This window comes from Cephus cinctus, unplaced genomic scaffold (genome assembly GCF_000341935.2).
Source record: "Cephus cinctus unplaced genomic scaffold, Ccin1 Ccin1_scaffold0597, whole genome shotgun sequence".
Taxonomy (NCBI): Eukaryota; Metazoa; Arthropoda; class Insecta; order Hymenoptera; family Cephidae; genus Cephus; species Cephus cinctus.
In genome coordinates this window covers 742,109-766,712 of record NW_014333243.1, presented here as the reverse complement: position 1 = coordinate 766,712, position 24,604 = coordinate 742,109, and the positions used below count along the sequence as shown (strand labels likewise).

At 39.7% G+C, this 24,604-nt stretch overlaps 5 protein-coding genes and 2 long non-coding RNA genes across 15 annotated transcripts; 3 read left to right on the top strand and 4 right to left on the bottom strand.

Annotated features, from left to right (window-relative positions):
• Positions 1–341: 341 nt before the first annotated feature.
• LOC107269019 lies at positions 342–8,248 on the top strand. The gene is made up of 8 exons (XM_015742397.2): positions 342–758; positions 833–1,425; positions 1,544–1,867; positions 1,946–2,011; positions 2,190–2,757; positions 2,847–3,129; positions 3,204–3,392; positions 3,471–8,248. Exons 1-8 carry the CDS (start codon positions 602–604, stop codon positions 5,896–5,898), a joined length of 4,608 nt encoding a protein of 1,535 aa, XP_015597883.1. The 5' UTR covers positions 342–601; the 3' UTR covers positions 5,899–8,248.
• On the bottom strand, positions 8,063–14,298 carry LOC107269026. The gene is made up of 5 exons (XR_001537965.2): positions 14,158–14,298; positions 13,898–14,034; positions 10,539–10,720; positions 10,107–10,454; positions 8,063–10,022 (listed from the first exon to the last, which is right to left on the bottom strand). It is a non-coding gene; the product is annotated as an uncharacterized LOC107269026 (long non-coding RNA).
• Positions 9,460–16,229, top strand: LOC107269020 (multiple C2 and transmembrane domain-containing protein). 7 transcript variants are annotated; one of them, XM_015742399.2, is made up of 12 exons: positions 9,460–9,936; positions 10,011–10,457; positions 10,530–10,832; positions 10,949–11,091; positions 11,175–11,366; positions 12,873–13,418; positions 13,486–13,628; positions 13,722–14,081; positions 14,164–14,293; positions 14,362–14,514; positions 14,618–14,943; positions 15,037–16,229. In XM_015742399.2, the coding sequence occupies exons 1-12, from the start codon at positions 9,882–9,884 to the stop codon at positions 15,182–15,184; spliced, it is 2,946 nt and encodes a 981-aa protein (XP_015597885.1). In that variant the 5' UTR covers positions 9,460–9,881; the 3' UTR covers positions 15,185–16,229. The 7 variants fall into 7 exon arrangements, with proteins under 7 accessions (XP_015597885.1, XP_015597887.1, XP_015597884.1 ...); XM_015742401.2 differs by having other exon boundaries at positions 12,864–13,418; positions 14,413–14,514; XM_015742398.2 differs by having other exon boundaries at positions 12,864–13,418.
• On the bottom strand, positions 14,412–15,132 carry LOC107269025. Its single transcript, XR_001537964.2, has 3 exons — positions 15,000–15,132; positions 14,745–14,915; positions 14,412–14,611 (listed from the first exon to the last, which is right to left on the bottom strand). It is a non-coding gene; the product is annotated as an uncharacterized LOC107269025 (long non-coding RNA).
• LOC107269023 (protein TSSC4) lies at positions 16,217–17,596 on the bottom strand. Its single transcript, XM_015742408.2, has 3 exons — positions 17,441–17,596; positions 17,237–17,360; positions 16,217–17,148 (listed from the first exon to the last, which is right to left on the bottom strand). Exon 3 carries the CDS (start codon positions 17,125–17,127, stop codon positions 16,363–16,365), a length of 765 nt encoding a protein of 254 aa, XP_015597894.1. The 5' UTR covers positions 17,128–17,148; positions 17,237–17,360; positions 17,441–17,596; the 3' UTR covers positions 16,217–16,362.
• A 660-nt stretch (positions 17,597–18,256) lies between these two features.
• Positions 18,257–22,415, top strand: LOC107269021 (N-terminal kinase-like protein). Of its 2 annotated transcripts, none has more exons than XM_025086248.1 (12): positions 18,257–19,010; positions 19,149–19,295; positions 19,371–19,499; positions 19,581–19,792; positions 19,981–20,071; positions 20,159–20,641; positions 20,736–20,957; positions 21,014–21,266; positions 21,338–21,508; positions 21,605–21,876; positions 21,993–22,101; positions 22,184–22,415. In XM_025086248.1, exons 1-12 carry the CDS (start codon positions 18,897–18,899, stop codon positions 22,306–22,308), a joined length of 2,328 nt encoding a protein of 775 aa, XP_024942016.1. In that variant the 5' UTR covers positions 18,257–18,896; the 3' UTR covers positions 22,309–22,415. The 2 variants fall into 2 exon arrangements, with proteins under 2 accessions (XP_024942016.1, XP_015597891.1); XM_015742405.2 differs by having other exon boundaries at positions 18,260–19,010; positions 22,175–22,407.
• Positions 22,416–22,427: 12 nt separating this feature from the next.
• On the bottom strand, positions 22,428–24,162 carry LOC107269024 (probable glucosamine 6-phosphate N-acetyltransferase). Of its 2 annotated transcripts, XM_025086251.1 has the most exons (6): positions 24,015–24,162; positions 23,593–23,916; positions 23,284–23,401; positions 23,148–23,210; positions 22,919–23,046; positions 22,442–22,851 (listed from the first exon to the last, which is right to left on the bottom strand). In XM_025086251.1, the coding sequence occupies exons 2-6, from the start codon at positions 23,608–23,610 to the stop codon at positions 22,609–22,611; spliced, it is 570 nt and encodes a 189-aa protein (XP_024942019.1). In that variant the 5' UTR covers positions 23,611–23,916; positions 24,015–24,162; the 3' UTR covers positions 22,442–22,608. The 2 variants fall into 2 exon arrangements, with proteins under 2 accessions (XP_015597895.1, XP_024942019.1); XM_015742409.2 differs by having other exon boundaries at positions 22,428–22,851; positions 23,593–24,135.
• Between the last annotated feature and the right edge of the window lie 442 nt (positions 24,163–24,604).

The window sequence follows — 24,604 nt, the reverse complement described above, 5'->3', positions numbered from 1 at the left end:
CATAACCAGCGACTCAACCTGGAAGACTGAATTCTCGTTCAAAGAAGAATACATCGGCGAGTATCACAATCGGCCCGGATACATTCCCGGAAGGTTTTTCAGTTTCCCCAGGTGCATCTCCTGGTTTTCAGGACCAGTGAGTTGACCTCACATGCACTTGCAATTCGAATTAAACTCCGCAGTAACGATTTTCACTACGTAACCAGTACTTGGCTACCTTTAAAGTAGTTGTTCCTCGTGTCCGGTCCTCTGCGTTTGTATCTAGATCAAGACTCTAGATCCAGTACTGTATAAAGATCACAGTTGGTGCAAAAGATACAAAGAACCTAAAACTGACAGTCAACTTAGTAGGTTCTAATCAGTTAGGTTATTCAGTGTTGAGGGTTAGCTGCACATAATATGAGGGCTACTATTAACACATTGATATCTGCCTGTCGGTGGGCTAAGCTGTCGATTTTCTGTATTATGGAATTCCTGCACTAGCCATAATTCTGAGTGCGTGCGTGCCTCTGTTTGTACAAGTTTACGTGTGTGCGTGCATGTGCGCGCGCGCGCGCCTGTGCGTGTGCGTGTCAGTGTATGTAACTGGTATCCTGGAACCATGGCTACAGGTGATTTTGATGTTGAGCTATTTGAGCGAAGACTTCTTTCACTCAAAGACTCGCAAGAATCTATACAAGGATTATCAGCGTGGTGTCTTGAGAGACGACAACATCACAAGAAGATTGTTGCTACTTGGTTGCAGGTTTTAAAGAAGGGTGAGTTGCTTTTTGAATTCTGTATAAGGTTCTTGACAGGTTTCTTAATTCATATGTTCCTGGCTTTATTTTAGTTAAAGTTGAACATCGACTAACTCTTTTCTATTTGGCCAATGATGTCATTCAATATTCAAAACGAAAGAACTTTGAGTTTGTTGAGTCGTGGGGTACCACTCTACAAAGAGCAACCACGATGGTGCGTGATGAGAAGGTCAAACATCGTATTCTACGGATCTTCAAGATCTGGGACCAGAGACAGGTGTATGATGAAGAATTTCTCACCGATTTGTCTGGCTTAATATCTGCTGCCCCAAAGAAGAAACTCGATGCCCAACAAACTGGCTCAACTGAAGAGTTTCAGGCTGCATTGTTGATCTCAACTATGAGATCCTGTGCAACATTGGAACAAGCTACTGATGCTAGATTACGTGATTTACGACAAAGCAATATAGATATAGACAATGCAGAAGAGCTTTGTGCATCTTTAAAAGATCGACGGCATGTTGAAGACGCTGAGAAAGAAGTTGACATTGCTGTCAAGAATGTTGAGAACTATGTGCGCGCTCTTGAGGCTGAAATCCGAGAGAGAACTCAGGTTTTGGACTTGTTAGAGCAAGCGGATCAATTTTATGAGACACAACGTGGCGAGGTCAAGATAGTGACAAATGTAAGTGACCTTACGAGTAATGAAATTAAAAGAGAACCTATTATTAAAAGAAAATCAAGAAGTGGATTCTATGATATGATTGTAAGTTTTGTATTAAAGTTATTTCTCTACATTACAGGCTTATCGGAACTTCGGTAGCCGTGTAAAGAATTTAAAAAAGAAACTTGACGAGCTTTTACCTACGCTGGTTTCTCCAATTCCATCGCCGGATGTGAACGCACCATCTCCCAGTCCAGACAGCGACATCGATCTTCCAGGAGATGAGAATCAAGCTAATATATCTGCTATTCTTGATGTAGCTCCACCTTCAATGTACGGCTCTTATCGGCAAGATTATGAACCTATGCCGGTACCAGCTCCGGATATCAATCAGGGGAATGTCTCCGGGGATTTCACCAACAATTTTGCCTCATTTATAGGAGGCAACATGGACTTCGATATGGTAACAGAATAAAACCATAATCTAGAATCGAAAGAGATATATAATGTACTGTAATTGCGATTAATTAATTTTTTACAGAGGAACCTCTTCAGTGATAGATCATCAACACCGACAAGAGCGAGCCAGTATAATGACTCGTTGGAGGTAGTACCGAAATGTAGTAACATTTATTATAATATTGGTTAAATTCCCTGAGTTAAGTAAGTTAATCCCTTACGGAGTGTATTATAATGAATTATTGTAAATTGTAACATATTTGTTTAAAGTCATAGAAACATTTAAAATGGGTATAATATATGGTATCCTTTATTGAAATTTTTAGGCCAAGCCAATCGAGGTGATTAATATGCGGCCGTCCAAGACGGAGAAGTTGAACATCAACTCAAGCGGAAATGAGGAAAACTTCAACATATCTAGTTTCCTCAGGACAGTCCTTCCGTCTAGTGATAGTAGGACTGCTAATGTTAGCGGCATACCTGGATTGGGATTGGACCTTCCTGGAAGCCGGACAGAGTCTCCTCAACGACCAGATTATAGAAATTCACCGAACATTGGTCAACTTCCGGTGAATACTTCGGCCGACCTAGCTGGTCTTGGTAATCTGAACAATCATCAGCTCGCTCATGGTGGTGTCCTCTCCATGAGAAATCCAGTTGCTGGAGAGTCGCACACACCTTCGCCGTACTCGAGTCAGAACAGTCAGAGTAATGTGACTGTACCAATGGGATTTGAATCTTCGACCAATACTGTAAATCCTTTACCTCCTCCTCCTTTACCACCTCCAATCTTCCTCGACGATGAGAATTGCTACAATAAGCTACCACCAAAGTTCCCCACGTGGATGCCCGCCAATGAACCTATCAAGGATTCTGTTAAGTGGGATGAGAAAGGTACATACAGTTCTACAACTATAAATAAAATTTCTAATAGTTTAAAGTAATTTGCTAACAGAATTTGAATGAGTTAATTGTTTTTACAGGAAAGAACAATGTGAATATTAATGTTAATGCTGGATCGTGGGTTAGTGAGAACGACGAAAAACCTAAAGGTAATCAGTGGCTGGAGGGACCCAATGAACGATGGGAAGGTGAAAGTGACTCTGCCTGGTCGAGCATCTTGCGAGGGAAAAACGAAGTCCTTACAGAGACGCCAGAGTCACCTCCAATTTATGAAAAATCCGGATTTACAGAACCAGTTGTCGAATATGATGACTCGCGAGCCCAGGAACCTCTTCTTAGCAGCAGTGGCGACGTCGACCATAGGTTGGCTCTAAGCTGGCAATCAATTTGATAATAAGTTTGTTTTACAACATTTGACATTTTCTTATCTTATGCAGAGTCATTCCTGTGCCCTTGGCTATGGAGAACCAACTATCACACCGATTGATGAAGGTTGCCGATGTTGATCATCGGAATCTTATCAGTCTAACTGGTAGTCCAGCAAATCATGGACATTCGCACGAGACATCCCCGACGGTTCTAACGACAGGAAATAGTTTGTGGTCGAATACTGATCAAGATTATCGGTGAGTTCAATTTAAAGGTTTTTTTATGAAGTTCATGCCAGCGCAGGAAGGGCTATTTAATATTGTTTTCTTATTTAGTCAACAAATGCAACCCGGTGATATCGTCGAGAGCGTCGACATGGAAATGTCTGATGATGAAACGACAGACAGCAAACAGAAGGCACGAGTTCTTGTGGACGTCAGATCTCAGGAACCCACAAGACAGGATCGTGACATACGGATCTTGTCAATGCCGCAATCAGACCATCATCTGGACATGGATATGCGTGTTGTGCATAATCAGCCCAGGGACGTACATGGCATTCATCAGGAACAGCCTCCCAACTTTCATCAGAATCATCAAAACCCGCCAGAATTTCACCAGAGCCACCCATCGGACTTTCGTTCAAACAATCCGCATAATCGAGTTAATCCAGGAAACTTTCATCACCATCAACAAGGGCCAAATTTTTCGTCCGGCCCGCAAGAGTTTCATCGTGGTCCCCAGGACTTTCGTCAAGGTCAACCGAACTTCCGCCAGGAGCAGAATGACTATGACTTTCGCGAGATGCAACATGCGAGACGATCAAGTCAGGAGTTTCATGGGGATTCTCGTCGACGGTATCTCCAACAGCAACAATCGGCTCCAGGAAGCGGAGCCGGTGCACCACCACCTCCACCACCACCGCCACCTCCACTACCACCACCGCCTCCTTTGCCATCGATGCAACAACCACAGTCACAGCATCAACAGATGGACCATCATCTACATATGCATCACGTTCAACAGCATCAACATCAGCAGCTGCAACATCATCATCATCATCACCCTCATCATCGTGATTCCCCTATGTTTCCAAGAATGGAAAGAGGTGGTGGTATTTCAAGTCGTGCTCGAGGATATCTTAGAAATCGACGTGATAGATTTTCCGAAGATCATAATATGCTTCAGCAGCAACAGTGTAACACACCACTGAATCGACGCTCCAGAGCATCTCAAGATCAGCAGCAAGGTTCTTCGCCAGAGATTCTTCCGAATAATCGTCCTCTACTACTGAAACCCCCAGACACTGTCGTTATTTTGGACGAGGAGGGGATGCCAATTGGAATGCCGGATATGGAACTTCGTTTATCCAACACGCCGAATAACTTACGCGACCTCATCAGTCAAGATGACTATTCAAAACATGCTGGATTCGTGCGAGAGAATCATAGTGGCCCTATGGGTTTTGGTCTCGATCGTAGAATACAACAGCATCACCAACAACATCAACATCAACAAGGAAATGCCTATTCCTATGACTCTTCTCATCAGCGAACGAACTTTGGTTTTCCTTCGATGGGAGAATCAACGGATCAGCAGGTGCCACCTCCCAGTACTCGAGCAGAGAACTCTGATCACATACGTAGTGGACCAAATCAACAAGTTCCTGTAGTGGTAATGCCTCAACAACCTACAGGAAACACGGATCACCATGCGAGCTTAAAGTCTCCTTGTTTCTTCGAGGATATTGAGAATGTCGAATTTTCACACACGGCAGACCAGGATCAGGATGTTCCAAAAGCCGACCAGCAGTCAGATCCAGAAATGAGATCGGATCTGAAGGATGTTAGGCAAGAAGAGTCTGAAATTGAGCCAATGAAAGAAGGAAGACTGGAGACAGAGGAGTCAGTGAAAGATGAAAACGCAAAAGAGACGACAATAAATGACATAGGTACACTACTAGAGAGTACCGATAAAATTCACGAAGAGATGTTAGAAGGAAAATCTTCGGAAGAGGTGTCGACGGTGACGATAGAGCCAGCAGAGGGCGCAGTACAGGATGTTGTAGATAATGAAGTGGCGAATGTTGAAAATAACGAACAGGATAAAATTGAAGAGTCAACAGCTGCAGACATTTCTCATGCCGAGGACAGCGAAGTATCGGGATCCAAGCACCAGCTGTCAGAGCAGCTCGAGGCGATAATGAATTCCTCGAGTAAGTCGGTCGCGACCGGGAACGATCAAAAGAGACAATCGGCGAATGGTAATTTCGAATCGGATTTGCATAGCCAACAGGAACCAGATGGTTCACCAGCGGCGAAGAAGACGAAAAGGACTTTATTGCCAAATGGGCCTTCCTTAACAGGTGGCGCTCTCTCTTCGCTTCCATCTAATCTTCCAGCAACACTTTCCCCGGCTCAAGCTGCTCCAGTGTCCGAAATTCATTCCAGCGGAGGGCTCCCCGATTATGAAACCACGAATTCATCCCCAGGAGGAAGTTTTCGAGGACGTGGTGCATCAGGACACCCGCCAGCAGTCAGTTCCAGTGGATTTGCTCCCTGGCGAGGTGGACCACCTCGTGGTAGAGCAGGCTTTCGTGGGGCAGCACGTGGTGCACCGTGGCTCATGGACAGAACCGGCCTTACCCGAGGTCCGCCTGTGGGCAACTTCTTGCCAAGAGGTCTTAAAAGAGGCGGACAATTCAGAGGCAGTGGCGGCGGCGGTGGCGGCTTCAGGGCACGGGGTCGTGGTAGCACCTGGTGAACTTCTCTTTGAGACGAGTTCTGTCAATGCTGCCAATAAAAAATGGGACGTTTTTCTCTTCGTGATACTCCTTGTGTAGACACTGGGATTTATCCTGGTACGCGTAATCGTACATCCGTGAAGTCACACGGAGGCTCTTCTTTTGTAGTCCCCCAGGAACTTGTTGCCGCGTGATTCAACCGGCTTTTCTCTTTACTTTTTCCTTCCCTTTTTTTCTCTTATTTAAAAGAGAAAATCGACTTCTACATACGTACATGCACCTTTATGTACATATGCTTGTGTATACATATGTAAGTCAGAGCGAATGCGTGATTGTACAAGTATGAGTGTATTATGTGACTCTGTTGCTGCGTATCAGACTGAATATGAAAGAGAGATAAGATGAGACTAGAGAAGAAAAAAAAAAAGAAAAGGAAGAAGAAACATGAATGTGCAACGGGATCATCAGTAACATTGTATGACGAGTGACAGTCGATCCCAGAATCTGATTAAACTTAGTTATAATTATTAGCGGCGTCTAGTAGTCATTTGAATATATTTTAAAGAAATATTCTCAGCAGCAGTATGAAAAACGAAATTCACTTTATGTGAGTGACATATAAAAGTGAAGAGCTGTGTATTATTAACATTAGTAATGATAACACAACTCCGCCCTGACCGTCATCATCAACGCCGTCGCCATAGTGGAAATTTACTACTCGCGGAAGGAAGAATTATCCGATTTATAAAAAAAAAAGAAAAATGTTCGAATGACAAACTTTGGTTTCTATAAAAAAAAAAAATGGATCGGCGTGTTACAATTTTTTCTCTAAAGTTTTCACGTCGTGCGCTTCCGTCAGTCTGCATACCTGTCTATCTGTCCATTTACCTTACATGCCTATTAACCTACCCACTTATCTACCTACCTATCCACTTACCTACCGACCTACCTCCTTATACCTATCTACTTAGCTATCATCGTGAAATTGCAAATGTATTAATAAAATACAGTGTTCACATTCTTCACTTCGTGCATTTGCCCTGATCTTCGATAATGCTTTGCCTAATTGTTACACACTGAATAGAATTATTAGAACAAGCAGGTGAAATTGTCGAAATACTTTACAAAAGTCATTTTTTAAAACCTTTTACGTTTCCTTGTACATTGGATTAATTTCCGCGCGCGTGCGCCTTTTTCATTGTATACAAAGAGACATGCGGAAACAGGATGTTCCTTTGTTTCGTCCATTTTTTCTTTTCAAAAAAAAAAGGTAAACACGATCATCTTACTGATTTATCAGATAGGATACACTCTAGCGTTAGGTTATAAATAGCAGCTCGTGATGCGTCCATTATCTTTGAGATTTTATTTTCTTCAATTTGTCAAAGAAATAAAAATAGCAAGACAATATTTCGGTAGCTTAAACCACGATTAACGGTTTTAATTAGTCAAGGATTAATAAGAATTTCTTTGTTGATTACTCTAAAGGTGGCTTCGTGAGCTATTTGTTTGAAATTTTTATGAAATGTAAGGGGGGGGTAAAATGAAAGATACGATCAATGTACAATAGAATATAATTACCGACAGAAGTGCTTAGTTTTTATCATGATTCTCTAATAAAAAATTAAAAAATATTAGTGGAACATCTAGTAGTATAATAAGATATTTTATTATTTACCGATCTCGTCGATTAAAGTTAAGTTAATCACTCGTTTGCCAAGGAAACAGCATTACGTTTTCCGATTTTCCTTTGTCTTCAAAAAAATTCTAGTCAAACGATCTCCATATGTATATTCTTTCTCTTTCAGTATCAACGATTTTTTTTTTCTTTTACCATGTCGAGTAAGAGGCCCAACAACCGGAAGCGCACGGTTCAGCTTTTATAAGCCCTGTGATCATGCAGCGCGTTTCACATTTCTCAAAGTAGCTGACGAGCTTTAGACTTTTATTTCAGTTTAATTATATATTTTTTTTGAGTTTCCTCTTACAGCTACCCTACTACAGTAATCTCAGTTTTCCTTTCTCAGATACCCCTCTTCCTTTATATTCGGTTACACATTCCGACCTTTTCTTCCCATTAATTTGACCCAACTCCGTGCAATTCAAAACAAAATGAAAATGGGTAGGCAGGCAGACTGATAGACGGAACAGCAGTTTGCAAAATCGAAATGTAGAAACGTATAGTTATGTAAGATCCAATCAGATGTTTTTAATTTTCTTTCTGGCGGCCATTAATTTGTCGTATGTCTTGAAAAGAACACAGGACGTTTCTGTATAGATACATATATGTATAGTTATATATCCGTTTTAATGCATACCGTGTATGCTAAAGATATTTTGTACATTGCCTAATAAAATTCATTGTTATTACGTCTGTTTGTAACATTCGCCAATACTCGCTCTAAAAAACTTAAAATAATCTCACGTGAAGTAACCTACTGTAATGTAATATTATAATGTAGTCATAACGTGACATGAGGTGCCTCGGTTCCACCCTTATGAAACACGCGATGCGATTCTCGCTGTGCTGAAAAACATCAAGCAGACAAATAGCACGCAACGAACAATGTACAGCCTCGTTTCATATTGTTGATAATATGTTTGTCAAGTTTTATAAATACGAGGGAAGCTGTGCACCACACATTTCTGTGGTGTAGTTTCCCGCTGAAAGAATAGAACAAGCAGCATATTGTAGAGTATTACGATTGATTTTAAAAATTATTTTTGTCGATTGAAATCCGTGAGTTTAGGCGGGATCTTTTCAACCTGTCCAAGCAACACGGTTTTCAATACTAAATTAATTATATATAATCTTGCGTTATATTTTCTAATTGATGGTATTCCCTGTAGATGCTGTCTGGGGCGCAGAGAAAAAGCCAAAGAACGTAACGAGGGAGAAACGAGTGGATGGATAAAAATTTCTTGGAAAAAGGTAAAACCATATGAAATTCACGGAACGTGGTGTGTAGGCACATGGGTCGATAGTGACTCCCTACCGCCATCGTACTCCTTCCTTTGACCTCCTCGTTGCTAGCTCCTCTCTCTCTCTCTTTCTCGTGGTCTCTCTTTCTCGCTCGCACGTTTTCATTCTCTTTTTCTCATTGCGCGATTCTCTTCTATTCGTAGGCGTGCTGTAAAGCAATGGCAGCTGTCAGTGGCCGCTCGGACGTCGGAGTAGAGCAGGCTGGAGTACAAGAGGACGGCGAACACGTGCGATTGCGAACGTAAAGGCAAAAGGTGATTCCTCCAGTTGATCGGTTCGGAAAAGGGATATAATTGGCGTTAATGCATGAGGCGCGTGTGCAGTGGTGAAGTGTCAGTGAACTGAAGAGATTGAGCAAGATGATTTGATATTATACTAGCGGTGGGCATTCATGCGATAATGTAGAAAGTATTGTCGCATCCGTGCACGCATTACTACATGATTAATACGCATCCGTACTCTGCGTGTAAATAATTAAATAACAATAGGTCATCATTAACGGCACGCTTGGTTCGAGAGGTAATAGTGTATCCATATTGATCTGATCGTATAACACCTCCTCGTCCCATCTCGACCTCCTTCTCATCAACAAGGATCTCCGTGTTCTACTGATTCTCTTAGTCTCTGAAGATCCAGCCGATATAAAGTTGAGCCGGGTCGTTTTATTAATGTGCAATAGAACGGTGATGGCGGTAGATACTTCAGTAGGAATGACGTGGTTGATAGTGGCAGTAGAAAATGAAAACAGATGCCGGAGTAGACTCTTGGCGTACTCGATCGGGGTCCGGGATGGTTAAAATATCCTCGTGCAATGGAGTTAATATATTAGAATCGTCAGGAAAAATATTGAGAAATGGTCTAGTGAATTATCAATTAGAAAATACTGAATAACGTCGTAGTCCTGATGCCCTGAATTGTGACTCTTGGAAATGATGCTACCGATACGTGGTTTAGTACTATTCAAGAAACGACTTAAGTATCGGCAGATTCGGAAGCTTCTTAGAGGCATCGTCGAGTAAGATGAGCAAGAGCGTGGAGCTGCTTGCCGGTTCGGAGGACGGTGAGCCAAGTTCTGGTGAGTTTTCAATCAAATATATTGTAAAGACAGCTGATTGCTCGTTTATTTAAATCGGCTATTCTCATTGGTAGATCACTCTGGAACTGAAGAAAGAACGAGACTGAATCTTAACGGAAACAGACAGCTGTCAAGAAGTGCCACAGAACTTCGTGATAAGAATAGTATACCTGGTAGAGAGTCCCCTTTAGTGGGAACGCAACCGTCCTCCTCTTCATCCATACGTCAAGACGTTCATCCAAGCGTCGTTCATCATCATCATCATCGACACGCGACCGTGGCGCAGAGAACGCATACATTCTTCGCGACTCTTAAGAGTCGCTGGTCCAGGAGTCGCAGCAAGGAGAGAAAGAAATCGAGGGATTCCTCGAGTCAGCTTCATGACTCAATTAGAACTTCCAACTCTAGGATTGCTGGAGGAGAATCTGATCGTGATTACGCTGCCGATTACTCCAGCGAGCACAGTAGAAGTTCCTCAGCCACCCAAAGTCCAGCCAGGCACGCGCTAGGTCATCATCCTGGTGAATAAAAGATTTGTCTTACATTATAGCGTTAATAGCATTATTCACATTGACAGTATACATCTTCTTCAGGGGAATCACCATTGGCAAGGATCGCTGGAGTCGTAAATAACCAGTCAGGCCAGGGCAGCAGCAGGTATCAACGAGGCGACAACGCCGAGGGCTCCTGGGAAGGAGTTAGTGGCGAGTTCCGAAATTCCAGAGATGAAGGTTTGAAAGAATGGCTTCCTCGTCAAGGGAGTCAGGACGCTACTGAGATCCTCCTGCAAGATGAAGAGTCCCATAAACGAGAACTTGCTCTGAGACAACATGCCTTCTTCCAACTACGATTGCACATCAGAAGGGGGTCGAACCTCGTCGCTATGGACAGGTGTGGTCTGTATCTCTCTTAAATTTTTGCAATTTTTTCCATTTTTTGAGCATTGGCGATTTTTGAGCTTGGCCTCTCTACCTTGACCTTCATCAATCCTATCCTGACATCACTTCCTTAGGGGCCAGCGATCCTTACGTCAAGATCAAGTGCTCCGGACGATTGTTGCACAAGTCTAGGACTGTCCATAGGGATTTGAACCCTGTCTGGGATGAAAGCGTGACCCTTCCCATAGAGGACCCTTTTCAACCTCTCACTATAAAGGTATCCGTTTACCTGAATAAACAAGATAATCCAAAGAAAAGCTAAGCTTTCTTATGCATCAATTTTGCGTCTCTTACTTCTAGGTCTTCGACTACGACTGGGGCTTGCAGGATGATTTTATGGGTGCTGCCCAGTTGGATTTAACTCAGTTAGATCTTGGCCATTCGCAGGACATCGTCCTGGAGCTGAAGGATCCAGCACGACCTCGACAGCATTTAGGTGAGATTTTTCTCACGGCAACTTTATGGCCAAGAAATCAACAAGATAAAGAACAGGTAATGCTCGTTTCTATTATTTGTACACGGTTTATGTGTATAGTACAAAGCGTGATGAGATCATCGTTGAAAATGGGCAAACAGGGATAAGAGTAGCATCGATCTTTCAATTTACCGATGTTGGTGTGTCTTGATTGTGGGAGGGTACCTTATCTACAGCAACTTTCCAAAATACAGTTTATCTATCGTCGATATTACTTTTAAACTCCAGTTGGATACTCACGAGCTCGTAGATCATGTGAATTTGCATGCGGACACGGTGCATGTGACGTACGTTAGTGTTGTGAAATGTGAAAGAAAAATTAGGTTAGAAATGAGAGCATATTAAGATAAACGAGTAAAGGACGTACTAGTGAGAAATTAGTTCTTGCATTAAAAAGGAGATCTTGAATGATGCTATCATGGATTCAGAAAATAGAAAACCATTGCAAGAGGAAAAATATAGTTCTTCCTTCAAACAACTCTGCAAAGACAAGTTTGAGAAGATCGAACGCGTCGAGAGGATGCTGGAAGATGAAGCTGAGAGAATCGTCGAGGATAATATTGAGAAACACCCATGGCTCAGGCCAGTTGAAACCTGGTTAACCGAACATAAAAAGTCTTATTCTCCATCAGAATCATTGAGTCTTATGCAAAGGAAATCAAGCGTTTCTACTCAGCATGACAATGCTGCTACACTTTTAAATCCATCTAAGAATTCGGATGGTACATTAGAAAACGAAGAGACTACTGCGTCTACAAATGAAAAGGTTATTGACAAATGTACCACCACAGAAAAGAAAGTAGTCGATGATTTAAAAAAATGTCTAGGTTCCAAATCAGCAAAGCCAGATAACCGAATTGATGTTCTTGAAACGGTAATACATCGCTTTAAAACTTTCCGTCATACCCGGACACCTTCGGTACTTCAGACAACTTCAATGGCAGATACGGTATCTACAACTGTGCTTACCTCGACCGCCAATGTCAATTGTGATACTTTCACCACGGCCGCTGATATCGTCAGTAACGGTATTACTGATACTTGTATAACGTCACCAACAAGTTCATCCATTGAAGCTCATACGAACAACCAGGAGAAAAAAAGAAATCTTAGCTTCCTTTATTCTGAAAATTGGAACATTTCCACATTACTTACAGACTCGCCGACACCACCTCCATATCCGCCTCCACCTCCACCACCACCACCACTACCACCTTCAACTGTATTACCTCTACCTTTATCACCCCCTCTATCACCCTCGACCGAGCAAGAATTATTCAAAGGTAAAGAAGAAAACAGCGGCGTAGTGTATCGGAAACATTCGCATCAACATGATTTCCTTGACACGATAAAAGAAGGTTTTAAGGAGAAAAAGGATGAATTGTGCAGGGTAGATACTTTGGGATAATAATATAGTACATTATTGTTCAGGATATTAATGTAATAAAAATAAATTGTAAAGGCATAGATATGCGAAAGGATATTCGAGTAATCGTTTACTGCATTTGTTGCAGTACTTTCAGAGGAGCAGTCGGCTGGCAGACGTGAATCGAAGGTTAAAATCACAGATATGGAGTTCTGTGGTGACGATAGTTCTCGTGGAGGCGAAGAATCTCCTGCCAATGGATATAGAGGGTCTCTCTGATCCTTACGTTAAGTTTCGATTGGGTACAGAAAAGTATAAATCGAAAATAGCAATGAAGACACTAAATCCTGTGTGGCTGGAGCAATTCGACTTTCACCTCTACGAAGATCCTTACCTGGGGCAGGAACTTGAGGTAACTGTCTGGGATCGGGATAAGAGTCATCAGGATGAACTCATGGGTAGGACCATCATCGATCTGGCAACTCTTGAACGGGAAACAACGCACCGATTGTGGAGAGAACTTGAGGATGGTGCTGGTAGCATATTTCTACTCCTGACTATAAGTGGCACCACTGCTAGTGAAACAATTAGTGATCTTGCTGCCCACGAAGAGAATCCTCATGAACGTACTCAACTTTTTCAACGATATTCCATTTTTAACAGCTTTCAGAGACCACGCGATGTTGGCCACCTTACCGTCAAGGTAATACTATATCTTTCTTCATTCTTCGTGATACAATATTTCCATGTTTTATCATCCTCTGGAACAGGTATACCGGGCACAAGGACTTGCTGCTGCTGATCTTGGTGGTAAGAGTGATCCATTTTGTGTTCTTGAACTGGTAAATGCAAGATTGCAAACTCAGACGGAATATAAGACCCTGGCGCCAAATTGGCAGAAGATCTTCACCTTGTAGGTACCTGTTTTTGACTCTAATGGTCTTATAATTTTCGTATCTATGAGATGTTAGTTTTAAATATTTTCTGGTGGCTTCATTATTTCTAGCAACGTTAAAGATATCAATTCTGTGCTGGAGGTGACTGTCTACGACGAGGATCGAGATCATAAGGTCGAGTTCCTTGGGAAAGTAGCGATACCTCTATTGAGAATTCATAATGGAGAAAAACGATGGTATGCTTTGAAAGATAAAAAACTTAGGGGACGTGCCAAGGGTAACTCACCACAGATCCTCCTGGAGATGACAGTCGTGTGGAATGTTTTGAGAGCTTGCATCAGAACAATCAATCCCAAGGAAACGAAATATATGGAGCCGGAGATCAAGTTTAAGAGACAGCTCTTCTTGAAGAATGTTCTTCGACTGAAAGCCATAATTTTGATATTTATCAATATGGGCAAATATATTCAGTAAATCAATTTCACTGATTAATACAACTTATGATTGAATAAATATTTATTTTCTTAAATTCATTGTATTTTGTACCACTAGGAGTTGCTGGGAGTGGGAAAAGAAGTCGCGGAGCATCCTGGCCCTCATCCTGTTCGTTCTAGGTTGTTACTACTTCGAACCTTATATGATACCCACAGCAGCTCTTCTTATCCTCGTGAAATATTATTTGGTAAGTGTCCAGTGACATTAGAAATTCAACAAAAAATATAATTGTTGCGATTGTATTATCATCAATAGGTCGCCCTGGTAACTGGGGCTCCGCTATCTCATCAAAATTACACTCTTCAGCTCCAGCAATCGCATCACCACCAAGATCATGGGGATGCTGCTTCGGACGAATGCCCTCCAACACCTGGGGACGATGATGACGACGAGGATGACAAGGACAAGGTCGGTGAGTCGTTGCCTGTAGCGAATCACATTATTCAAAGATGTGGCTGGAGGCAGTCAGCAAGGTGAAGACTTTGATCATGCATGAGGGGATTTCCTACAGGAGGAGAAAAAGAGTTTGAAGGAAAGACTCCAGGCGATCCAGGAAGTGACGCAGACCGTGCAAAACTCCATTGGATACATCGCCAGTTTAGCAGAGAGAGTGAAGAATCTATTCAACTTTACCGTACCATATCTGAGCTACGTGGCGATGATGCTCGCCATCCTTGGCGTGGCTGTTCTGTATTTAATTCCTGTGCGGTACCTCATCCTGGCCTGGGGTGTCAACAAGTTCTCGAGGAAAATACTAAGGCCCCATTCCGTTCCCAATAATGAGCTGCTTGACCTGATTTCACGGGTCCCTGATGATGAGGAACTTTTGAATTACAGGTTCGTTATTCTCTTATTGATCAGCAGCAGTATTCAGATTTAATTCTAGAACTGACCTACTGATTTTTTCTTGTTGAAATCTGTAATGTGCAGAGAACTTAAAGCCATACCGACTGCAGATTGTGAACGTGGAAGCGCATTTAGCTGTAGTTCCTCGGGTGGTACTGTTAGCGGTAACCCCAGTGGAATTGGAAGTGGTGCCCATAGAAGGGAACAAAGAAAGAAGCACAAACCTGCGTAACACAGTGCCCCACCGCGGCCGGATATAGCGGTTCCGCGGACACCAAGTATACTAAAGAAGATCCTTACCCGCCAACGAAAACTACTGTTGTTGGGCCGACAGAGTTTCACGAGCTCCTCCGATGCGCTCACAATTAACTGACTGTATTGCTCGTGCCATTCTCTGAGCTATCAGGAAATGAGCTTGGCTCTCGAGGATGATCTTACAATTACAAATTCTACCATATCCAGGCGACATTCCGGTTTTGTATAACCAATTTGGTACTAAGATGGTTCCAAGTTGGTACCAGGACTTAATCACGACGTATCTCGTGGCTGCAAATAGCATCGATGCGATCAATTTACATGGGCTTCCTTTTATGGTAGCCTTCCACACCTTTTATGCCATTATTCTCAATGCACTTAACATCTCTTCTCGTTAGACCTAGCTCTTTACATGACTTAGTATTACTTCAAGTCTCTTTACGCGTCTTAATCTTTTATTATGATCATGCTCGATTGCTATTAACAAATATTGATCGTTATTGATCACTCTCCAATTCGCAGAAGGACTGGTCATGCGAGATTCTTCCAAGATTCTTCATAACAAGTGACCTTTTGCTAAAACGAACGAAAGGAATAAAAGGAGAGTATTTATCCTTCTCATCTTTTCGCCGTTTGCAAATTTTAGCAATTTTTGCCAATTTTTCGGCAATTCTCGTAACAACGCATCAATCTACCAGACGTTTTATTCTCTAGGTATTACTAAGAGAACAATGACGACGAAAACAAAGACGATGATCATATAATTAATGTGATAAGGGAATAAGAACCGTTATTATATTAATTGATAATAGAATTAAATATAGTATTGAATATTAGTTTTCATTACCCAGAAAAATTGAATCGATGTAACAGTGATCGATTACAATTTTACTATAAATTCTGATATATTGTGATAATTTAATCTTAATGCATCAGGTATGCACAAAGAGATATTTAAAAACTTTTTTGACATCTCTGTAAGTGGTGGATATTGAATAAAAGCTGAAAATTCATCAATGAAAGTTCAACCATATAATTTTTGGAGATATCAATATACAATATTTCCTGCTACACTAACACCTGATCTTTACAATTAATAATAAGGTAAAAGAAATTGTTCATCGCAAGCAGTCCAAGTAAATAATGCTAATAAATTCAAACCTCTTCATCAAGCTCCTCCAAGTGATCCAATTTCAGTGGTTTGGGTTTCTGTAAAGTCTTTTCAATTCCAAGTGTCTCAGGCGTCTTATCTTTCTTTCTTGTTTGTTTAATACGCTTTTGGCCTACCACATATTCAGGCATGATGATCTTACTGCTTTGAAATGTTACACAGTCTTCCTGTTCTACTATTACAGGAGCACCATGTACTTCTGATTCATGCTCTTTTGGTCTTTTAAATTCAATGGGCGGTCTATCTTTTCTGGTTTTAAAGGCAACCTTTTCTTTACTTCTTATTGAGTGGTCAATGTCCATTTGTTCTTCACGGTCCTCCTCCATTTCCTTTCTTGCCCTTAATTCCCGTAAAAATGAAAAAGCAGCCTGAGCATTACTATGTTCTGTCATATCTTCATTGGAAACATCATCCAGACTATATTTGGTCCACTTGTGAGGATTTTTATGATGATCAGGAATACTTCTAAGATTAACTCGTGGTGCAGGTGCGCCAGGTCGTTTAAAAAGACTCTCCTTGCCTCGAAACTGTTTAGTTTCAGTCTTCCGTTTACGTCCATTCGTGGATATTGCGCGTGGATTCTCTAAATTGTTTAGTTCAATCACCATTTCCTTGGGTGATACTCTGTGGACTTCCTTATCCTTACTACACTCTTTTTCTGCTCTAGAAAGTTGTTCTAAAAGCAATTTTTGTCGACTGGCAAAAGCTGTGTCAACACCTTGGGCCCTGAACTCTCCTTTTGCATGCATTTTTGTTTTACTTATATTTGCCTATAATCACGAAATATTTTAATAGCACTGACATAAAATAAATATTCAATAATGCTGTGTATTATTTATGAAATTAAAATCAACGTACCCAGTAGGTTACCGTAGGTTATTAAAAAAGATTGGATATTATTTTTTTTCACCATTTATGGAAGTGCTCTAGAAAGATATACATATATCCCACTAGAAACTTCTGAAAATGCTCCAATTACTTGCTGAAATAGGAACAATAATAAATACCAATAAAATATTAATACGAATTCTTTAATGACGTACAAAGTTTAGTGGAACTTACTATTATTTTCTATTGTTCCTTCCTTCCGTTTCTTATACCTGCCTCCTCCAATGAGATGTGCCAGATTTTCTATTGTTGCAATTGTGAATGTCCAGTTGTACTACTACCATGGAGTATATAAAGTTGAGTAGATTGCTTAGCCCAGACAATCCATTGGACTACAGTTTGGCGCCAAAATACATTACTCGCTTCCGATTCTTTAAGGGCATTGCTTTCTTTTTTTATAATGCAAATTTTCGTTTTTTTCTTGACCTTTTTTGGCTTTGTGCTCTAGAGAGCCAAGTGCCAAATAATGCATCCTTTAAAGACCTGTAATAAGTTAGCCAGACATTTTTAACTTTTTCAATTTGTTTCTGTACTAATCGTTTATAGTTTTTCTTCAAACAAAATAAATTATAACAAGAAGTTAGCTGGACATATTTTATTTATTAACCGATTTTGTTCGATAAAGGGGCAAATCGATGCGAAATCGTTTGGTGGTTACGAATAACTTAGTTAAAAGTTTTGGTAGACATCGATTCTGCCAGAAACCTCAAAACCTGTAAGCGCAATCGTGGTGGGGGTAAACCACACGATTGCAATGAATTGGCCGGAAAGTATTAATTTTTTAAATAAGAACATTTTGTGAGGTCTTCATAGGCGTAGAATTGTTGGTAGTTACAAATAAACTAGTTAAAAGGTTTGATGGTCATTAGTTCTGCCCAAAATTGTAAAAAAAATGATTCGGACAATACTTGTGGCTTGCGACCATTGGATGTGTTCCGAAATTAGTATCAGTAACTGACAGTATTGCACTAGCCTTCTATAAAGCTGCAGTGTATTAATGGTGGTACTGCGAGTTACTGAAACTGATTTCAGCACATACCCAATATCGCGAGCAACTAGCATTCCCCTAATCATCTTTTACAATTTTGGGCAAAAGCAATAACCAGCAAACCGTTTAACTAGTTTATTTGTAACCACCAAACGATTCTACGTCAATTAAGACCTCAGGGAATGTTCTTACTTAAAAATTAATATTTGTTCCAGAAAAACTATTGATTGTCAAACCTTTTAATGAGACCACCAATCACCACCAATCGACCATCAAACGATTAGTACAGAAAAAATTAAAAAAGTTAAAAGTGTCCGGCTAACTTATTAGAGGTCACACAGGAATACCATCTTAGTTTCCATCGTGCAGAGTTTAAACAGTTTAGCAGTGTCCATTGGTCAAATCCATTCAACTCCTATACGTGATTGGTTAACTCTGTTAAACTCTGCACAGTGGAAACTAAGCCCATATCTGCTATAAGTGGTTTGTGGATTAAGTGATATACATATGTATGTCTAAAACTGATGACATCCGAAGGACCGTGAAGTCTGATGTGGATTGATGCGTGGCTGTCAGGAGAAACCATAAAGTTGAAAGATGAATACATTTGCTCGAAGTGACAGATAATATATTTTTAAGAGAATGTGGTCATTTTTCTCACGGGATCCTACTAAGGATTTTCCTTACGAAATTGGAGAACCTGTATCGGGACTTGAGGGAAAAAGTATTTGGACTTTGCATAGAGCTAAGAGAAAGGTAACTTGAGAAGATTGTACTAAAAACGTAATTTTATTAATATTGTATATGTCATATTTGATGATTATTCAGTCTTATGTTAATTATGGTATAATGTAATTACTTTATTAGTTTTCCTTGAATAATATTTCTTTATAGGGAGCTACTGGCGGAGAGGATGTTTCTGTGTTTGTGTTTGATGTTAAAAATGGTGGAGAATTTCAGCTGGAAATTGCACGATCAGCAGTCAAAAGACTTAAAACTCTGAGACATCCAAGTATATTGGCATATCTGGACAGTCTAGAGGTGTAATATATTTTATTTATTGAATCTGATGATAAGGTCACTAAGAAATGCTTATTCATTGTTCACTTTATTTAGACGGAGAAAATGGTGTATCTAGCTACTGAAAGAGTAGAGCCATTACATAGTCGTTTGTCTAGAAAAAATGATACTGGAGATGGTCATCAAAAGGATTTGTACTTTTCATGGGGAATATTCCAAATTACTGTATGTAGAATAAGTATTTGTATTTTTATTAAGTGTACTCATAGGAGAAACTAATTAATTTCTTAATGTTGTTCTAAATAGAGGGCACTAAGTTTTTTAAATAACGATGGCAACTTGCGACACAACAATGTCAATCTATGGTCTGTGTTTGTTAATGAAGAAAGTGGAGAATGGAAACTTGGCGGAGTGGAATATATGACTGCAGCAGATTCTCTATACACTTTTTTACACCCAACACTGCAGATGTATCGTCCACCAGAAGCCATGGAAAATGCAAAACCACCAACTAAATGGTAATGTAAAAGCTGATAAAAACATTATTTTCTTACACCATTTTGAAATTTGAGTCACATGTCAGTTACCTACAGAACAGTAGTAGAATGTGAATGATCGTTTAAATAACGATATTAGAATTTTCAATATTTAAATATTTAGGTTTAATCTTTGCACTATGAAACTGATGAATGAATAAAAAAAATAGCTCAATTGACATGTGGGGTCTGGGCTGCCTGATTTGGGAAGCATTCAATGGACCGCTTACTGCCGCTGCAAATCTTAAAGCTGTTGACAAAGTACATATTAATTTTTATATATTACTAAACCTATTTCGAATTACTTAGACCTACATTTAACTGCAATATGTAATATTATTCATTTAGATCCCAAAACAGTTGATGACAGTATACAGAGAACTGACGGGTTCCAATCCGGAAGGCAGACGAAACCCCGCTGACGTTATTGTTCGATGTCGTAGTAACGGTGGATTCTTTAAGAACGACCTCGTGGATGCTCTACTCTTCCTGGAAGAAATTCAGATGAAAGAAAGGGGCGAAAAGGGCCGTTTCTTCTCACAACTCGCTAGTCAATTGGAAACCTTTCCAGAAGGTGTAGGCAGGCACAAAATTTTGCCACAATTATTAGCTGCTTTTGAATTCGGTGACGCTGGAAGTGCAGTTTTACCGCCACTTTTACAACTTGGACGCCAATTGCCTGATGCTGAATATCAAAAACGCGTAGTTCCATGCGTTGTTAAATTATTCGCATCCAACGACAGAGCTACGAGACTACGGCTGTTGCAGCAGCTTGATAGATTTGTTAATCATTTACAGCCAACTACAGTTAATGAAGCTATTTTTCCACAGGTATATTTTTCATACATACTTCAAATTGTTATCAAGTATCTAGAATCAGGATACATTCAGTATGTACTTTTTTAACCATATTTATACGTTGCAGGTAGCGAAAGGATTTTTAGATACAAATCCTGCTGTTCGGGAACAGACAATAAAGTCAGTCGTTCATTTGGCTCCAAAATTAGATTATAACAATCTCAATGTTGAAACGTTGAGATATTTTGCCAGACTTCAATCAAAAGACGATCAAGGTGGAATCCGCACCAATACGACAGTCTGTCTAGGAAAAATAGCTCAACACCTACATCCTCAGATAAGACAAAAGGTACGTATCAATTAGATAATTAATTAAATGATATATCAATAAGAAATTTATTACAGGTTCTAATAGGCGCATTTATTCGTGGGACCAAAGACCCGTTTGCGCCTGCGCGCAGTGCAAGTGTCTTAGCCCTAGCAGCTACTCAGCAGTACTTTTTACTTCAAGAAGTTGCAAATCGAATATTACCTGCTCTATGTCCTCTTACTACAGATATCGATAAAGGTGTAAGGGATAATGCATTCCGTACGATACGTGGATTTCTTTCGAAACTCGAAAGAGTGTCAGAAGATCCTGGTCTGCGTGAATCTATGGGTAACTTAATTTTCAATTGTGCTACAAATTTCCTGTCAATCCTCTCATAAAATTCTAAAAAAATCTTTCAGAGGCAGACGTAAACACTGCTACCCCAAGTCTCAGTAATGCTGCTGCAACATGGGCTGGTTGGGCAGTCACAGCTGTTACTGCAAAATTTTATCGAAGTCAATCAGATACTCCAAAATCTTCTAATCCTCATAATACGTCCAGAATTTTACTTAGCAAGCCAGCTTCTTTGGGTAAATATATTATAACTTTTCTCTGGCATTTTTCAATACTCAATGATCATTTCTGTTTATTAAAATTAAGTTTGTGCATTCTGTTTATTGTTTTAGAACAAGCTAGTAGTTCGCAGAGTAGTGCTAGTACAACTGCAACTACTAGTAGTGCCACGAGTATGACTTCTTTGGATCATGATCATGATCATGATACTCAAAACACTGGAAATACTAATTCTGATTGTGACTGGGATTGCTGGGAAGCGGATAATTGGGGAGATATGGAACAGCAACCCACAGGTCAAAGCACAACAGCAACCAGCAATATGTCACCATCCTCTGTTCCTCCCAAGGCTAACGATCAATGGACAAGTTTGGAGGAAGAACCGGTTGGTGGCGTTTTAGTTTTTTTTTTTCTTTGATACATGTTTTGTTACGATTACATGCTTGAGAATTTTTCGTCCGGCTTGCAAATAATAGGATATATTTTATTAAATTCACATAGGAAGAGGAAGCTGCTGAAAGTGTGAAAGAGAAAAACGAGGAGTCAGAAACTGGCTGGGAGGATTCAGAGTTCCAGCCATTGGAAGATTTTCAACCACTGGAGCAATCTGGTATTGTACAACTACAGTATATTTGGTTTTGTTCTTTGATCGAGATGAAAAATTAGTTATTTTAATTACGCAGGCGTATCAGAAGCAAATAATAAATTCGGCGAGGCTAGAAGGAAACGGGAAGAACGAAAACTTGCACGTCAACGGCAAATGGAGGCTAAGAGAGCCGCCAAATTACGAACCAGTGCTCCAGCTAAGAAGATTTAATGAAATTAATCAAATACCGTTATTGAGTGATTAATTATACTATTATATTAGAATTATTATCTGCGACGAACTGAAGAATAAACGTTTCACGTACCGTAATACAATAATTGAGTCATTTATAGAATTACGTTTTTGCTATTTTCTTTTCTTTATTATATCTTCAACTATGAGGATATATAAATTTATTGCAGCTTATTTTTATTTTTATTTATCATTGTATATCTTATAATATTGAGCCATGGGCATATCTGTTCGGACAATCTGTGGACAATGATAGATAAATAATATTTTTATATAGTATCACAAGTGTGACTGTTCAGTAGGATTCTCATAATGAAAGCGAGCATTTAAATGATTTGCATTGCCAAGTTCTCGCTTAAATCCTAAACTTTCGTAAAAAGGTATTAAGTTATCACGGCAATCCAATGATAATTTATAGCAACGTAGATTTCTTGCCAGTTTAGATATAGTATTTACAAGTAGTTTACCCAATTGTCTACCTCTATACTCATTACTCACCACAACATCTTCCAATTTTCCACGCTGGAACATAATTTAATTTAACTTTCCAAACTTACTGCACTAGTCAAAAGTAGAATCGATTACATACCAGAGCACAATTGTGAATGAATTTCTGTTCTACAACAAGAGTAGAGCTACCGATAACTTTTCCAGTATTCATATCTTCGACAACAACAATGTAATAATCACCAGCCATTTTCATTTTTCGAAATGTATCTATAAAAATGAGTACATATCAGTCATACCTCATTATAATATAATCTTGTATTAAAAAGTAAATAGAAAAGGGTCAATAATCTTGACTTCATAAAACTTACTTAGGAACTGTTCATGGCTAATATTTCCTACTTCAGTCAACTGACCCAATAGTTGAATAAACCCTAGAAATTGAAAATCATCTAAGAAATTGGTTTTAAATGATACAGGTATAACTTGTCAAAGTAACACTATTACCTTTATTATAGTCTTTAACAGAAAGTGGTCTAATGATAAGATCATTATCCTTTGAATCTGATAAACGATCCAAAAGATTTTTACTGAATAGATCAAGTTCCTCCAATAGATTGTTACCCTGTCGATGGAATGTCATAATATTGTCTTATTACATTATTGTTATCTGATTCCTCTAAGAATAGTACAGTATGTTTGAGCAAACGTTACGATATATCAATAAGAGTTTAATTCTTTCTTTCACATAAAATTCAATCAACAAGTATGATTTTGAGCGCACGCATGAAGAGCGTTTAAACCATATGGACTTACAACGTGAGGAACAGCCATGTCGAGTGCCAGAGAACTTTATACTGGACTAGAGTCACTAGATCCTTGCAAAGAGCAGAAATTGCTTTCTTTCTACTTATTGGTTTCCAACGAAGTCTCCCACCACAATAAACACGGAATTCCTCCGTCGTGGCATTTTACAGGCAACACTTTCACGTATAATGCCTAGGGCTAACAGCTGGATTCTAATCTGTTTGATGGCCTTCACACTTTACGTTCACGGTTAAACATTTGTGATCATTTGCCTTTTTCACTTTTTTTACTTTTTCTTATCTTATGATGCTATATACGTTTCAATAAAACGACCTATTAATACCAGGTAACAATGAACGAAATAGATTACAATCATGATTTTCACAAAATGCTTCATTGCTGTGAGTTATCGTTAGAAAATCATCCATTACTTTGTTAATTAATATCTCCAATGAAGATTTGTAGAATTAGTTACGAAAGCCAAATTCGTACTTTACATATCAGTAGGTCTGTCTGGTCTGTTCTTGTTATCTTCACTTTCTGCACTTTTCAAAAAGTACACATTCTTATTGGGTGATATTTTTAGGTAACCAATGAGAATCTGCACATTTTAAAAAGTGCAGAAAGTGTAGGTAACAAGGAAAACAGACGACCTAGTGTGCCCTTCTTGATGACACCGCTCCAATAGCAGATCTTCCACTTCACAATTTAGATGGATCCGAAGGAATAATTAATTGTGGATAGATAAATTAAATATTTCCGCCAACTAAATATTTTGGCAATACTCAGAAAGCACAAAACTGTATAAATTGAATAAAATGGCTCAAGGGCCGAGATGTGATGGATTAATAAAGAATGTGCAAAACCACGTTTACTAAATCTGAAATATCTATATATATATCTAGACAGCGATGTACCTCGCGCGACGGTCCGATCACCAAATCCGATGGCCTTCTTGATGATCAGATCAAAGATGAGTACGGTGGTCAGAGATGAGTGGGGAGATGCACAACGCTCCGGT